At 41.0% G+C, this 16852-nt stretch overlaps 2 protein-coding genes across 4 annotated transcripts in view; one reads left to right on the top strand and one right to left on the bottom strand.

The window, feature by feature from the left end:
* MKRN2 (makorin ring finger protein 2) overlaps positions 1–1518 on the top strand; it is a 36194-nt gene extending 34676 nt beyond the window's left edge. For both annotated transcript variants that reach the window (XM_011370545.2, XM_023536908.1), the window contains one exon: positions 67–1518. In XM_011370545.2, the coding sequence (XP_011368847.1) occupies positions 67–204 (138 nt within the window). In that variant the 3' untranslated portion in view covers positions 205–1518. The remainder of the gene's footprint in view (positions 1–66) is intronic.
* The window catches only part of RAF1 (Raf-1 proto-oncogene, serine/threonine kinase), a 54581-nt gene continuing 39154 nt past the window's right edge, over positions 1426–16852 (bottom strand). The window contains exons 4-15 of one of the 2 annotated variants that reach the window (XM_023536907.1): positions 16048–16146; positions 14300–14453; positions 11331–11358; positions 11095–11222; positions 10639–10756; positions 6907–6991; positions 5952–6128; positions 4719–4765; positions 3458–3576; positions 2931–3062; positions 2666–2800; positions 1426–2461 (exon numbers count right to left, since the gene is read on the bottom strand). In XM_023536907.1, coding sequence (XP_023392675.1) covers positions 2318–2461; positions 2666–2800; positions 2931–3062; positions 3458–3576; positions 4719–4765; positions 5952–6128; positions 6907–6991; positions 10639–10756; positions 11095–11222; positions 11331–11358; positions 14300–14453; positions 16048–16146 — 1366 coding nt within the window. In that variant the 3' untranslated portion in view covers positions 1426–2317. The remainder of the gene's footprint in view (positions 2462–2665; positions 2801–2930; positions 3063–3457; positions 3577–4718; positions 4766–5951; positions 6129–6906; positions 6992–10638; positions 10757–11094; positions 11223–11330; positions 11359–14299; positions 14454–16047; positions 16147–16852) is intronic. The other variant, XM_011370548.2, reaches the window with a different exon arrangement.

Raw genomic sequence — 16852 nt, 5'->3', positions numbered from 1 at the left:
ATAACCTTCCCAGCCTTCATGTTGCCATTTATAATAATAAGGCCTGTCTGCTGGCTGTTTTTACAGTTCTTTAATTCAGTGCGGCTCTGGGATTTCATCGAGAACCGAGAAAGCCGGCATGTCCCTAACACTGAAGATGTCGACATGACAGAGCTTGGGGATCTCTTCATGCACCTGTCGGGAGTAGAGTCATCAGAACCCTGAAGAGTTGATGGTTGCCCATGCATCTCGGGCTCTGCCGGCTGAGCCTTCCCTGAGCTAGGGTGTGTAGAGCTTCCTTTACTGCAGCCCAAGGTGGTGTGTTGCTTGGATTTGAGTGGGGTTGTATTTAACCTTGGTCTCATCCATTCTCCATTATTACAGCCATGAGAATAGTGAAGGATATAAAATAACCTAACAAGTATACGAATCTCTACTTTTCTAGCTGTTAATGTTAGTCGCACCTCAAGGTCCTTGGGGGTCAGCAAACCAGCCAGTTTTGACTGACTGATTTTAAACAAACCTGGCTCCTGTCCTTTATGAGCTTTAACTCCTTAGAAAGAGTCAACTTGTAGTTACCCCTAAAGCAGATTTCTTACCAGAGGATTCTTCACTCCTAAAAAGGATTCCTCTGTAGTGATTTTTCCTAGTGTACTTAACTAGTATGTAGTCGAAACTTGACCTGTACAGGGCTTTTCCAGAAACAAAAAGTGAGCACTGCATACCTTAGCATTAAGACGTTATTTAGGACTCTTCAGTGTCCCAAATCAGAGCAGGAGTCTTGTTGCCATATTTTTAGTAAGCAAAGTGTAAACCTCCTTCCTTGTAGAGGGGGGCTCTTGAAGTAGCAGGAAGTGGGACAGTAAAGCCGAGGTATGGCCCCTCATTTCTAGTTGTTGTTGGGGCCACAATGGGAGGAAATGTGTACCCAGCTCTCCCCTGTGGGCACAGGCTCCGGAGTAATTTTACTGAGGCTTGGTGCACAAGTGCTTGTGTGTGGCTCCTGCCCAAACCATCTCTAGTCTTAACCTGTGAAGCCTGGCTTCCATTTGAAATTTTGTGAACACTTTATGGCATCTAAGAAAGTTTCTGACCAGTAGTGGTCCTGAAGAGAACTTAGCATGAGTCCTCTGTCATCAGTTGTGATTTTAATTGAAGGAGCATAATCTTGTGAATCAGAACAAACTAATTAAGCCTGAATTACCTATTTTTATAAACAACTATAGATATCAAATATTTTGTAAAATGCATTAAATGTGGGTAGAAAAAGGTCTATTCTTACCTGAGTTTAGAGTGCTTTTTGCATAATTTTTATAGCTAACTGTAGTGAAAGGTGACGAGCATAGGCAAAGGCTGAATTAAATTCACTCACTGGAGGCTCTGGGCCCATTTCCTGCTTCTTGAGTCCTGCTCCAGAAGGGATGAACAAATGGGAGAGTCATTAAGCCTACATTTAATTTATTTTATTAAAATAACATAATTGAACCACCAGATAACTGTATTTTGTCAGGCGCAATAAAAACAAAATTAAAACCCAAATCATCAAGAAAACCTGTATTCTGGCTTCCTTGCATACACATGATGTGGCTGTTGAGAGACAAGGCCGGCCTTGTGGCCCCACCCCATAGGGGCAGCTCCTGGAAGACAAAATTCAGGGTGATGGAAGACTGCTCCCTGAGAGGGTGGAGACTGGGAAGAGCAGGCCAAGTGCCTCTTCTGGAAAACTATCCCAATGCACTGGAGACCTCCAAGAAATGGAAGTGTCCCCAAACTCAAGTTCCAAAGTACCAAAGCAGACTCCTTCAGGCGGCCGTGGTCTCGACAGTCCTGGGCTGTTTGGTGCGTTATGTGCAAAACTACCTGTTTGGCGCCACACCACTATTTCTGAAGAAAAGTCTTTCCTGTGATAAGCATTCCTCATAGGAGCTGATATTTAAAATCCACGTGTCCCATCAGGGCTGGTTTTCCTGCTACCTTCATTTCCCCTCTGAGTGCTTTTTCTTGCCCTAAAAATACTCATTTAGCCAACAGCTAGGGCCTCAGATCATGTATTGCCATCAGCAGCCACTGGTACATCTGGAGAAGGCACGGCTCATGAGCATGGGGGACGCAAGGAAGGAGCAGGACAAACCAGCATTGCGAATGGCTTCCTTCTCCAGGGCCGGAAAGGGTAGAAAAGAAGGCAACATGAAGTTAAGGCCCTGTGAGTAGTCTAGAAGGTCCTTAGCAGCAGCTTCTCTGAAAACAAGCTCTGTGCTCCCATAGAAAGGGAGCAGAAAGATGGTGCCTGCTGACTTCCCTTCCTCCCCTGGTGGCCTGAGTACAGGTGCAAAGTCAGCTAGAAGACAGGCAGTCTGGGGGACGTGGTCAGTGTGCAGGCATTGATATCCTCGGTGTGAGCCGCCCGATGCAGGGATGGCTCAGAAGCGCTCCGGTTAATTTTCGGTAGAGAGTGTTGGAGCAGCTCAATGGAAGACAGGATCTGAAAGCCACAAAATAGTCTCAGTCATTGAGCTTGGCATTTCCACATTAGCTTCTGATCAAGCTGTTCGAAACCTACTTGTAACATCTTGTGGAGAACAAGACCCCCACCCCCCACTACAAAATAAAAAACAGCACTGCCCTCCCAGTCATTAAGTACTTCTGCCTTTATTTAATCAGTCCCAGCACCCTTGAGGTGTCTTACCTGGGGAAAAAGAGGCCTCTCTTCCTTAACTTTCTTCACACAGTCAGCTACAAGCCTCTTCATTGCTTTGGGGCAGTTCTTGTATAGCTTACTAAGGTCTGGAGAGGCATATCCTCGGCCCACCATGAAGATGATCTGGGGAGGAAAAGGGGGAAGATTTGAGGGAATGGGTGGGTAAACAACAGTGAAAGCAACTTCCAACCCTCCTGAGGCTCAGACTGGCAGGAGGCCCAGGGGTTAGGCCCTTTAATGGCAGTGCACATACCTGATCTCGGTTGTTGATGTGGGAATAAGGTAGCTCCCCTGTCATGAGCTCATACAGCACAATGCCATAGGAGTAGACATCTGATTGGAAGCTGAAGGGGTTGTTATCTTGCATTCGGATCACCTCTGGGGCCTACAAGGACAAAGTGCATTCCTCACCATCTGGGCCTCAGCACATCATCCAGGAGCCAGGTTATCCCTTCCTTTGTCCTTTCTCTGCCCTCTATGGTTCTTCCCTTAGGGCACCGACACCCTAAGGCGCTGACTGCTACTTTGAGCTCAGGATCCTATCTCTGGGATCTAGCACTTCCCATCACCTAACTCCAAGCTATGCTTCAACATGGTTCTAGACTGCCAGCTTCCTCCAGGAAACCCAAAATTCACCCCAGGCTGTCTGATGTCATTAAAAGCGTCACTCAGGTGACCTGGACTGTGAGAAATTTGGGGAAATGCTTTAAGTTCGCTCACAGACTCCCCCAGGGTGCCCCCCCACCGTCCTGCACCCTGCTAGTGGGAGCCTCGCCTCACCATCCACAGGACAGAGCCGGTGGGTTGTTCAACCTGCTGAGAACCACTCCAGCGCGACTTTACTGTTGCCAAACCAAAATCCCCAATTTTCACCGTCAGGCCTTCATGGAGAAATATATCTCAATGCTTGTTAAGGACTCTGGTTTCAAAACAATGGTCAAGTTAACTTTGAAAAACTTCCCAAAGTTCTTACAAACACAGCCATCTCTCCGCCTCCCACCTGCCCTAGCCTTCTCTGCACTGGATTTGCTAGGGTTTCCAAAGTTTTTTAAAGTGCTTTTGAAATGTCCCTTTTTCTCCCCATTTACACATCTAGGTGCCAGTTCCCAGACCTTATGACCTTCCCACATAATGAAGGTGCCTTAAACTCCAAGACTTCTAAGAGCACAGGCTTCCCTCCGGTACTCCTCAGAGCCCAGCACAGCCTACTGATTGCTTACATTTGTTTCTGCCTGAATCCTGCCCTCCATGACTAACTGAAGCACATGTGAATAACAAAATAGTAAATCCCTCACTGAGCAATGAATGCTGTCCTAAGACATTTCTCACTAGAACAGGTACCATTTGGTGACTTCAAAATAAGAATCAAATTCACCTCATTTCTGGGTAAAAAAGTCAGGAAGTTTAAGGCTGACTTGTGATCAGATGCTCAGTGATTCACACCACCTTAAAACCTATGGTGTCTGCTTTCATGGCATGATGTGTTGGTCCCAAAAAAACCCCAACACTAAAAGGTATTCAGTGCCTCAGACATGTGCCCCAAATAGGCTACGTTCCATAATCGAACCCAACACAACTGTCATGCCTCTCACTGGCCAAGAAGCAAAGTTCAGCTGTAATGCCACTCTTCTTTAAAAGAGAAAGGTTGGGAGAGGGAGGCAGACATAAAATTGTTACATTTCACACCCTTTAGTATGCAAACTATTGCTGTACATTTAAGAAAGAGAATTTTAAGTAGTAATTCTGAAAATCTTGCAACATTTGGCTTACGGCTATTTTCTGACCAGATACATACTCTCTACAAACTAGAAAAATACATGAAAAGCAAAAAGCCCTGTTCCCATCCCGCCCCCCAAGTTAAATTAAACAATAAACAGCATAATAAAACCAGGACTATTTCAACCTAAATCCAAACACATATCTCAACTTATGTGGAAATTTTCCCAAGGTCACTTTTTGCTAAGATAAACTTTAAAAGTCTCCCTTCTGTTTTCCTAAGCTTAGAACTGAGCAGCCAAATGAAACCACCACCAAAGGATACTGTTGGATTTCATGTCTCTGTGGATGATGTTCTTTGCATGCAAATAGCTGTGAAGGAAAAATAGCTCTATTAAAAACAGTCTGAGGGGCATGGGTAGAAAGCATCTTCAAACTACAGCTACAAAGTAATAAACCACCTGAAGGCCTGGCTCCTGGTGGAGTTACATTCAGGGACTGGCCCTGTGCTGCTTCATGTGGGACCACATCGTGCCTTACCTGAAGGTGAGGCTACAGCATAAATAGGGCAACTCTTCTTTAAGCATCAATTTTACTCAAAAAGTTAATCTTCTAACCCAAATGTTCATCAACTGATGAACAAATAAGTAAAATGCAGCATATATCCATGTAACAGAATATCGTTCAGCCATAGAAAGGAATAAAGTACTGATAGCTCCTACAGCATGGATGAACAAAAACATAATACTAAATGAAAGAAGCCAGACACAAAAGACCTCATCTTCTATCTTGAAAATGTTCAAAAGTAGTGATGGTTGCACATTCTGAATATACTAAAAAAACCACTGAATCGTACACTTTTTAAATTGATGAATTTTATGTCAATTATATCTAAATGTTTTTACAAAAAGTAATTGTAACTAGTTATTATTTTTTTTTTAATGTAAGGCAGAACATGAGATTTTATATAACACTTAAAAGCACAGCTTTGGCTTGAGCTCCCAGACATCTAGGGGTATGAGGAGTATCCCACTCCCCCCGTATAAGGGGCAGTTCAGAGAAAAGTTTCAGAAGCACTACTTTGGGCTAGCCAAGAATGGAACACACAGAGAAAGACACACACACACACGCACGCACACCTTCCACCCCCACTTCTTCACAAAGTAATGTGTCAGGCACAGAGACCCAAAAGGGTAGTATTTAATGGAAGTACTAAAGATGACCTTTAAGAATCTTCCAAAAGAAAAATAAATTATCTAAAAATGACATGTGGAACAAGAACATCTGTTGATGGGCCACGCTTCAGACATTTGAAGCCCACAGAGGGCACTACCATGGCTGTAAGGTTGTGTGTCCAGCTGAATTTTGAGGATAGTGGCTGGAAGTGAAACCTGAGTCCCAAGGGAACAGCCTCGGCTTGTGCAAGGAACATGAATTTGTGCAAAAATAACACCGAAATCATTTAATAGACTTGGCTTTTCCTAATCCTGGTTCCGATTTAAGGACATGTTGAAATGCTTGGACTCCAGACTTTATAGTCATCAGGCCATCTACTCACTCCATTCCCTGAGCCGTCTGCCGGGCAATGTCAATCAACTGGAACATCTGGAACTTGGTCTCTTGAACATGCAGGTGTTTGTAGAGGCTGCTGCCCTCACACCACTGGGTCACAATCGCCAGGTTGTCCTTCGTCATGTACCCCATGAAGAGCAGGATGTTCACGTGCCGTGTTTTGCTGGAGGGAGTGAGGAGAGAAAAGGCCCTGAACCTTCCCTTGCTTCAGAATAGGGAAATGTACCGTTTTCCTACTCAGAGCAAATCCTGTATGTTCTTGACACCACTCGTGCTTACAATTTGGGTGGCTAGCAAAGCAAACACATAAGACTATAGATAATCCAGTTGGTGGTGTGACTTGACAAAGGAGCCCACCATGATTCACCTCAGTGCTGGCCTTGTTTAAAGAGAGAATATTCTCTCTGTTAGCATACACTCATGATTCTCTGCACAGGGGTCACCAGGACCCCCAATCTGTGGAATTCATCATTATTCAACTTATTGCTAAAAGTCTAAATAGTGACTCGAAAACTTGAAAGCTGAAGGTATGAAGTCCAGAATAAGGCAACTTAGCTATAAAAAGAGCTCTTGGAAATAAATGTGAAAATAGAACCTATTTCTCCCTACCGCAAACCAAAACCCAGAGACAGAACCTAGGCTATTGAGTGTAGCCAGAGACCTAAAGCGGTGGAAGCGGGTATGCTCACCAAAAGGGGCTCTTGTAAAGGTTTGACAACCACATAAGCTGGAAGGAAACCTTCCACTCCTTTTCACTTGTAAGGGAGGAACTTCAACCACAAGACTCCACAGTGAACACTCACTAACCACCATTCCCAGCCAGAGGCCCTCAGAGACAGGTCTGTACCAAATATCCAACTTACTTTGTAGGTTTGTGTGCCACCACCCAGGCCCTGCCCCTACCACTACAGGATGGCTGGACAGGCCAGCTTTCTACTCACCGTAGGACAGCCACCTCGTTCCTGAAGGCCTGGAACTGTTCTGGTGTGGGGTCGACAACCTTTAGGATCTTTACTGCAACGTCTCCTGCAAATGAGTTTGTAGGCAATATAATCAGTTGAATGATCTTTGTTATTTTTCATATACTTTAGAGATATAGTGAATCACTTATTCAAAAATCATATACCTACACAGATGGAACAGGTATGTGTATTTCTAAATTATTTAAGAGGCTGAAAAAGGTTAAATAGGTTATACTACTATCCTTAAAATACCACCCCATGGGCCTTGAACAGGCTTGGTTTAAACTATTCCTATCAAGCCTGGCATCCCCAGAGGTAAGGTCACATGTAAGATCACAACCTGGGCCTATGAGGACGGCATCAGCAGGTGAATATGAAAAGCCCAGCAGATATTGAATCTTTGGGGCCAGAAGGCTGGTGCTAGGAAGCAGGCCATTTAGCAAGCAGTTGATGTTAAACTTGGCAGCCACATTTCAAGGAGACATGAGATTGCCCCTTGTACAAATTCAAAGATATATATTGAAATTAAGCTTACCTTCAATACCATTAAAAAGTAATCCTAACAATTAACACTGATTGCTTACTATACCCTGACACTGTGTGTGCTTTCACAGACATTATCACCTTTAATCCTCATAGCTGCCCCATGATCAATACTGTTATCCTCATTTTACAGAAAACAAAGTTTAGTCACTTGCCCAAAGTCAAATAGACACAAACCAAGGTGCTGGAGCCAGGATTAGAACCCCAGTCTTAACTCCAATGGCTGTACTACTAACTACCACACTGACTGTTAAATCACCATCAATCACTGTCAGCCTCTTTATATAACCTTAGAAATACCCACGGATCAATTCTACTTTACATTGCTGTCAATTTAGAAACCACTTTCAGAAATACTTTTATGTCATATTTATCACAGGAATTATAATACATTACTTGAAACCCTAATAGGACCTCAAATTTTCATGGCAAATGAATTTACTAAAACACAGCCTTCTGATGATTAAACAAAGTAGGAGTTGGCACCTTTGAGGTGACTTAGTTCCTCCACATGTCGAGCATGTGGTCCCCTTGCAGCCTGTTGGAACATTCTTCATTTCACTTTCGGGGACTACCAACTGGTAGAGAGATGGTTCTTACGACAGGTCTCAAACTGTTGAGCTAAAGTCTCCACTTTACAATAGCCTCTAACCTGGCTCTCAACCAATTCACTGGCACATGTATTTACCAAGGGCCCAGGGCTGCCTCTGAAGGTGCTGCTGACCTTGGATGGGAGATGCACACTTTATTCAGAGCTACCTTCTATCTAGGATGGAGCTAGTAAACCATGCAGCCCAACCTCAAGTTCATTATGACTGAGTAGGAGGACAAGAGTCTTACATAATGACTCATTCTAGAGCAGTTTGAGCCAAGATTGGGGGGCAGGGGGAGAATTAAGTCTCTTGGTAGAGAGGATATAGAAAAGTCTGAAGGAAATGGGACATAATCCAAGGGAAGGATTTTACCAAATGCGGGAAGGCTGTTCCAAACCAGGTACACCAGAACTAAGGTGAGGTAGGGGGGATGAGAGAACCATGAGTTGCATTTGGAAAACTCTAGCATGGGGTTTGGGCATCTGTAGGATACAAGGAAAGCCAAGGAGGAGTCTGCTGCAAGAGCCCAGGTAAGATAAAGGCACAATGGGGATGTGGGAATAGAAAGGAGGGGGTGGAGGCAAGAAACCCTATGAAAGTAAAGTGATCCAACACGGCAGTTAACTGGGTGTGCAGGAGGAAGACTTGGGGAGATAATGGACGATCCCTCAGGAGGGGCTGCTTCTCAGAGCCTTCAAGTTCATGAGCCTGTCCCTTTCTCAGAGCTCTCTTCAAGACATGCTCCAAGTGTCACTGAACTCACCCTCAGTGGCACCAATTTTGGACCTAATTAGTAATGCAACCTCAGAGCTCAGAGGATTCACTGGCAGCCAAAGCCTGCTCACAGTGGCTCACTCTGACTCTACAGTCAGCTGAACATCCTCACACCTCTAGCCTCCAATTTCTGGAACAGTGAACAGGACTTAACTCTGTTAAAAGCTCACCTGTTCTTTGTTCCATGATCACAGCCAGTTCAAATCCTCTTATCTTTCTAAATCCTATTATCTAAATATGCATTACACCTCTGTGTAAGTCATTCACAATACCTGAGTCTTCATGCAAGTCACTGATGGGAAGACTGAACAGGGTCGAACTAAAGACTGCTCATAAGCAGTACTGTGGCAAATCTAACTAATGCTTTAAAAATTATGTGCTCAATCAGAAGAAAATTAAATTTGGGCACAACTTACACTGCGTCTACTGGCTTTTAGCTGAAGCTTTAAAAATGTGGTATAAAAAATGATTAAATGCTCCAAATGGCAGCATTAAAAGCAATATTATAACTGCTCCACTTCCTAAAATCACTAGCAGTTTTATTGTCTCAGATTGGAGCACTCTTATCCCACAAAATCGTGTTCTTTTTCTAAGGGATCACCTAGACATTTATGACATCTCTTTGGAAAATATTCTGCAATAGTATAAATTCTGAGAGATCCAGAGGTAGGCCACTAATACATCAGATAGAATTTTCAAAGGAAAAGGAATCATTCTACATGAAATTTACAAATATTTGGCCCTCTCCCGGTCCCTTAAAGAATCAGAAATTTGTCAGATGATTAGTTAAAAGTGGCAAACCCATATATACTGATGAACTTGTAAAACTGGAGGTGTTAATCAGTTTTTAACACCTTGAATTTTAATGCTCCATTCATTTGATGTTCTTAACTTTTCTCAATCTTTGCACATTTACAAATAAATATGGTGGCATCCTAAGTAGAAATATAGGAACCCAGGCACTTTAGGTGTTTGTCTTCTGTTTGGTTTGGGTTTTTTGCTTTATTAAAATCTGAATTTATAAGAGATGTCTTTTTAGGAACGTCTAGTATTTTCAAGCCAATACTCCCTAAATGCTAACACCCTAAAGCTAAAGGCATTGAAAACCTGACAGAGAAATGCTAAGTATGTTGCCAAAATACACAAGCTGTAGCTACAGACATCGCAATAGTACATTTCTTCCAAGTGACAAAGCGTTTCCATTAGAATAACACTAACACACGCCACACAGATTCAAGAAGTAAATCTGTGTCTTCCCTGTTTGATAGAGATTCTCACAGCCAATCCTGGGGGGAGGGTGGGAGCGGGCAAAGAGAAGCTGTTGCAGGAGGCTCCTTGCCTTCCTGTGCCCAACTGTCTGACCATGAGCATATCTGTTCCCTTCTCAGGACCTAGGTTTCTTGAATGTAAAATAAGGTCCTTTCCAGCTTTAAGTTTCTTGAATCCATGCTCCCCTCGTAGCAACACTCTTACTCATTTAAGGAGCCTTAAAGCATGTCCCATGTGCAGCCTGTATTCAATCAGCTTATAAGAGACCCTGACATTTAGAGCTCAACTTTTGTTCACCAATTTCTAATTATTATAAATACCTTATCATACCAATTACAGCATTATGGAGTCTATAAAGAATGCTATGGAGTTTCACTGAGATATTGTGAAGTTCAATCTTTAGGCATAATCAAGTATCCCTGCAGAGTGCTGCTGTGAGCCACAGAGCTCAAGGAATCTTATACCCCTCCTGACCCACTCTGGACTGAAACTTGACTTCCCCATGGCCTTGAAGAAAAGGTCCCAAACTTACCATGCCACTTGCCCTTATAAACAGTTCCAAAAGAGCCTGACCCAATCCGAGTCGAGAGCATCACTTCACTGGCTTCTATTTCCCAGTAATAGCTTGAATCTCTCTGTCCACGAGGCCTCTGAAACAAGCAAAGATTATTAAATACACTCCATGGAATGATAAAGCTCTGTTTAACAAGGGTGTCAAAGAAAAGATCAACTCAACTTCATCCATTCCCATATCTTTTAAAAATAGACATATTAACTGCAATTCTAATTTTTGTCTTTTGAGAAAATACCATTTTAGGTGTGCCCTCCCTTAAGCATGCCAAAAATGGCACTAAAATTCATGAATCATTAAATGCTTTTTATTTGCGTCTCCTCCTGCCCCTCCCCCCAAATTAAAAGCATTTTCATTTCCAACTAAGTTTTTCTTATGGAACCCTAACCTGCAGAAGGTACTGTTGGCTATACTCACAATTTTATTTTTCTCCTGGCTCCCGGATCCTGGTGCCCGCTCTCTCTGTGCCGGCACAGGGGTTTTGGGCTGTGACCAGCCTGTTGGGCTCAGATTGTTGGGGCTGCTGGACAAGGCTGAAGGTGAGGCTTAATAGACAAGACAAATAGAATCCACACATGGATAAGCCAACAGAAGATACACAGCATAAAGAGAAAAAGCCCATTACTACTTGCTAAATGACTTTGGACAAGTACCTGATTCACTGTGACTTCGAATTGCATCCTAAAACAGAAAAGGAAAGCTGGTCAATTTCTGCACTAGGAAAGATGGTCTCTGGGGGAGGGAAAGGGAAGGAGGAGGATTTACAGGAATAAAGTAGAGTATAAAACCTCTCAAATATAGCCTATTTTACACACTCTAACTTTCTTTTGATTAAATTCACCAAATGTCAGTGGCCAGTATCTTCAAAATTGTTATCAAGTATTAATTTTTCATATACAGTGAAAACCATTCTTTATTGCAGAAGACAGCAATGCACACAGCAAACTGATAACTCTTTAAGGCTAACAAAGTTACTATCAGCTAAGACCTTTCCAATGATTGGGGATCCTGCTCCACTGAAACTAAAAAAAAAAATTAAAACAGAGATTGAGTGGCAAGCTCACCCTTACTCCTCCGGAAGGTTATGAGAAAGCATTGACCAGAAGTTGGATCTGTTACAGGTGAGCACCATGACTCTATTACTTTATCTGAGCATAAAATCATGGAAAGCTGAAAGGACCTTGACCAAAAACTAAATTTTACACACATAACATACTAGAACAAGTAAAGAGACTTGGCCAGGGTCGCACAGCCAGTAGGTGGCAGAAAGAGAACCAGAAACCATCTCAGCCCTCAGCTGGTTCACCACAAAATGCTCAGACCTTATCAGTAAGCTCTGAAGTTACATTCTGTTCAGGTAAGAAGTCGAAGGTTACCTTTAGAATTTATTATGAATTGTTTGGATGAAACAGTTTAAATCAGAAGGCCCTCCACAAGACCTAAATTGTTATTTTACATACCCTCATTTGGAGTATAGAAATACTAAAAACATAAAAACCACTTGGCCCCCACATCCTCAAAAGATATTTTTCTGGGAAGTGCTATTCTCTTTGTTTTCCTTGTGTAACCACAGTAAAGACATTTTTTTCACAACTATTACTGGAACATTCCCACTCTGTGACATTTTTACAAGATAAAAAAAATCATAAACCAAGCTGCTTCTCCCTGCCTTTGGCAGCGCCACCAAAGCATCTTCAAGAGTTTACCAATAAAGCATGGTTCTGGGGTTCCAACACCTGGCGAGTCTTCAAGAATTACTCAGAGAGGTGTTTAAGAATATAGACTGCTAACCCTCCCACTCCCACCAGGACTGATTAAACATATCTGGGAGTGCAGGCTGAGAAGCCCAGGAGTCTGTATGTTTTGAAGCAGGACAGGATGACTGCCAGGTAGGCAAAACACTGGCCAAAAATAAACCTGAATTTCAACAGAATATACAGCAACTAAAGCTTTATTATCCAACTAATCCACTCTCTGTTTTTAGTCAAGGATGGCACGATGTGTTTTTACTGACCAGAATTATATTCCCATGCCCTAGGATTTTTTTCTTAATGTCACAGTAATTTTTTCCCTGTATCATATACCTCATATTTTATTCTGTGCTAACTGCTACAGCTGGATTGATTTACCCTAGAAGGGTAAAAAGAAATAAAAATGGCTTAAACAAAGCAAGAATGTGTACTTTAAAAATTCTGAATCATAAGGAATAAAAAATCAAAATTTGTTCTGCCTCTAATGTTTCCTCTATTTACAGAGGAACAAATCATATAATAGAAGTAATTGGTACTATCAAGGCTAATCATCAAATAGAAATAAAATTCATAGCTTATATACACAATGACCTCCTCACAATAACCTTGTGAGATTCAAAGTGCCTGCCACACACACATGACTACTTTAGACTCCACATTCAGAAACCAACTATTTGTTGAGTCCCTGCCACCTCTAATTTGTAGGACAAGTATGTCTAAAGAGATTTGAAGGTTGAGTGAAGTAAGCTGTGCCTGAGGTGACAGGTGTCCCCTGAGGTTTTTCAAGAAACAATTCATGATTTAGAGAGAGTATAGTTGTCTCTGATTAGCTTTTAAAAAAAGATTTTCAGAGCCTATCAACCAAACTGACATATTGGTTTCTTAACAGCTATAAATAGAACAAAAATGCTGTGAGTACCAACCAAATAAATCTAACATTAGTCTTGGGCTGGAACTGATTTTAAAAAAAAATGTAATGCCCTTGGCCTCAAACTCTCACTTGTAAAACTTATCGGCAACACCACATAGTATTTTTTTTACTCCTATATACTCTATTACCAAAAAAAAAAAACAAACAAAAATGAAGGCAAGTCTGACAATAAATATAAAATTTAACTTAGTGATGGTTTCATTTTCTGCTAGTCTACTGTCTGACAGTCTTAGCAATCCTGTTAATTTACAAGAAAGCAAAGGCATGAAGAAGAATACCTACTCTTCCCCTCAAACAAAATCGTCTGGACCACGCCCTGGGAGAAGCATTCAGGCTGTTATTCTAGTCCAAAGCAATGAGAAATAAAGAAGAATAAAGAACAAAGGAAGTATTTTAAGTGTATGCAGTTGTTATTAAAGATGAACTAGAAAGCAAACCAAACATACCAAAAAGCCAAGAAAAGAAAAAGCAGTTTGAAAACACTAGCTTTGGGCACTTATACATCTCCCTAAATACCTGCTTATTAAAATCCTATGACTCCACCCTTTGCTTTCTAAATAAAAACACTTAGTCTTTCAGAGAGTTTGTAGTTCTCCATCACTATTATTTTCTTTCCCACATCAAAATGGAACTACTCTTCATATATCGTACTCACTAGCTCACTGAAATTCTATTCAAATTTGACATGGAAAAAAAATTAGTTCAAATGTTAACATTTCTTCAGTAAATTTTAGTTCTCCACTTGAATGATATACCAACTGGATTATTCAGCCAGTCTAAAGATGCAGTGGATAAAAAAAGAAATTTAAAAAGTCCACAGACTTCAGAAAGTGCTACCATATTCCTTATCAGGTTTGAAACCCAAAACTCTCTGACACAACTGTCAACCCCACCTGAATAAGTGACTGATACCCATCACCATTCCAAGGGGCCCTATTACCTCAATCATCCTGCTATCCACAGGCAGGGTGGTGCTGACCATGTGGACATTAGGTGTGGACGTCGACCTCTGCCTCTGGGAGAGGGAACCTTCAGAGGAGGGGCTGGAGGTGTTGAATGTGAAGGCGTGGGGTGTGGAGTATCTGTGCTGGGAACTAGGCGAGGAGGAGAAAGACAATTCCATGATTGACACTCAGGCCTCCCCACTGGTAAAGTTATTCAACTACCTACTTCATTAAGATACTCTGGGGCAAACCCTATTTGTACTACAACCTTTGATAAACTGTTCCTTTCTTTCAATATGCACCATTTAAAAATTTTCTTCTGTCTAGGAGCTTCTGCATGTAAATTTTTGAAAAGGAAATAATATATGTGCTTGAAATTCGTGTGATAACACCACATTACAAATTTTCTTCTTTTTAATAAATCACCTTTGAAGAATATTCCAAATTTTTAGACCATCTCTGAGAAAGAATAAATAAGCATGTGCCAATTTACTAAGCTAGAGACTAGCTTAGAGACTAAATTAGAGAACTTTAAGGAAGATTATTCAACAGATGGTTAGACATTCTGAGCATGTCTGAAAAAAGGCCAACATTTTATCCACTGTGCATCCTCCCCTCCACCCCCTATAACCAGCTCCAAAAGTCTAATACTATGAATTCGGTTTTTAGGTTGTAATACCTAACTGTGAAATTAATCACGGGCCTTTCAGCCAATGACACTCCCCCACCAACCAACCCGGAACACACATTAAAAGTATAACACTTTCATTATTTGCTCTAAGGATGTTTTGCTCAGATTTAAGTAATACCATGCATGAATTAAGTGATGAAGAGAAATTAAATTGTTCTTTTGCCTTGAAAAATTGCCATCCCAGGTAATTCAATATTTATGCCCTCAGAAGCCTGGTTTCTTCTGTGAAATCCTCAAGAAGCAAGTATAGTTTATTGGTCAGACTTGCTTTTCAAATGATCAAGAAAAATAAAAATCATACATAATCAGATATAATTTCAATACAAATTCCTTGTTCTAATATATGCTGTCTTTAACAATTCCATTGTAGTTTTACAAAGGCCACTAAATATTACAAGATTATATATACATTAAAGTCTAATTTTCGACAAAGATGTAGATTTTATTTTAGGTTCCAAATTCACATGTAACACTGAGCAAGACGTGAACTCAACAAAACACTCATCTTAAAGCTGGAAAACAAGAGTAAAGACAAGGTATATTCAAATTCACATAAAGATTAAAAAGGTTATTTATATTAAAAATCTAATTAGATTCTTAGATTCTAGTGTCATGGTTTTAGCAATGCAAGGTCATAACAAGCATTTCAAAGTCGAGGATTTCATTTTTATTGCATCACTGCATATAGTTTTGGGACCCTTTCCCTAAAGATCATCTCACTTACATACTGAGGAAGGCAAAATCTCCAGGTCTTTCAAATGTGATGAGATATTAAAGGGCACACACTATGATAAAAGAAGAAACCTGTAGCTAGAGTCACTTTCCAGAATGTAAGAACTACAGGACCACAAAGAGAAAGGTCTACATTTTGCTCTGATACCAATTAAGATCCCCAGAAGCAGCAAGGAGTTTACACGGAGAGAATGCAAAGGAACTCTTGTCTTTTGTATTCATGTTTCAATCCCACCCACCCCAATTTAACCTTCCAAAAGAAAAGCTGTAAGTAAAAAAAAAGGTTTTTTTGTTTTGGGTTTTTTTTGTTTTTTTTTTTACCTAACAGGAATCCGGGAAACAGACTCTCGCATCCGGCGCATTGTCAAAGGCGGCAGTGCTGGGACCCCACTGTCACCAATGGTGGAATTTGGAAACAATCTAAATAAAATCAGAGAAAAACTGGTTTACAGACTTGCAGTAATTTTACAAAGTCAGCCTGCCTTGCCTTGCAAACAGATCCTCAATATAAACTTTCCTAGTCACATTTTCCTCAACTATTTATTTTAGGCTACCCAGAGTTAAGGGACCATCAACATAAATAACTGGATTTGAATGGCTACAAAATGTGAACAATACTGACCTGCCAATAAACATAGAGGCTCTATGTGTTTTTAGGAAATACTAGTCCAATGTCCAATGACCAGCTATGTCAAAATATTTTTTAAAGCTACAATAGGCACTATATAGTATAAATCATGTAGAGCTTTTTTGAAAACATTCTGTCTTGGAAATACATACATGAAAAGACTGAAATATGAATAATAAGTCACATTCAGCACCAAAAGTCATAAATAAAAGGAAAAGATATTGACATTAACGGGGCATCTTCTTTCCATGAGATGAATACTTGTACTCAGCAATTTCACATTATCCCAGGTAACCCTCACAAGAAGATTGCAAGGAAGGTAATAACCCCTTTTTTTCAGATGAGTGAAACTGAGGCTCAGAGGTAGTTACAGTTAGTTAATGACAATACTGAGATTTTGACCCATGTCTGCTGGACTCCAAGGTCTCTTTGCAAAAGCAACATGTTACTACCACAAATGCAAAAAAGATGTTTTCATTGTGGTTTAATGATAACCTT

The sequence above is a fragment of the Pteropus vampyrus genome, unplaced genomic scaffold (assembly GCF_000151845.1).
Source record: "Pteropus vampyrus isolate Shadow unplaced genomic scaffold, Pvam_2.0 Scaffold171, whole genome shotgun sequence".
NCBI classification, from domain to species: Eukaryota; Metazoa; Chordata; class Mammalia; order Chiroptera; family Pteropodidae; genus Pteropus; species Pteropus vampyrus.
Note: the sequence above shows the minus strand (reverse complement) of the source record. Positions and strands in the feature narration are given on the sequence as shown.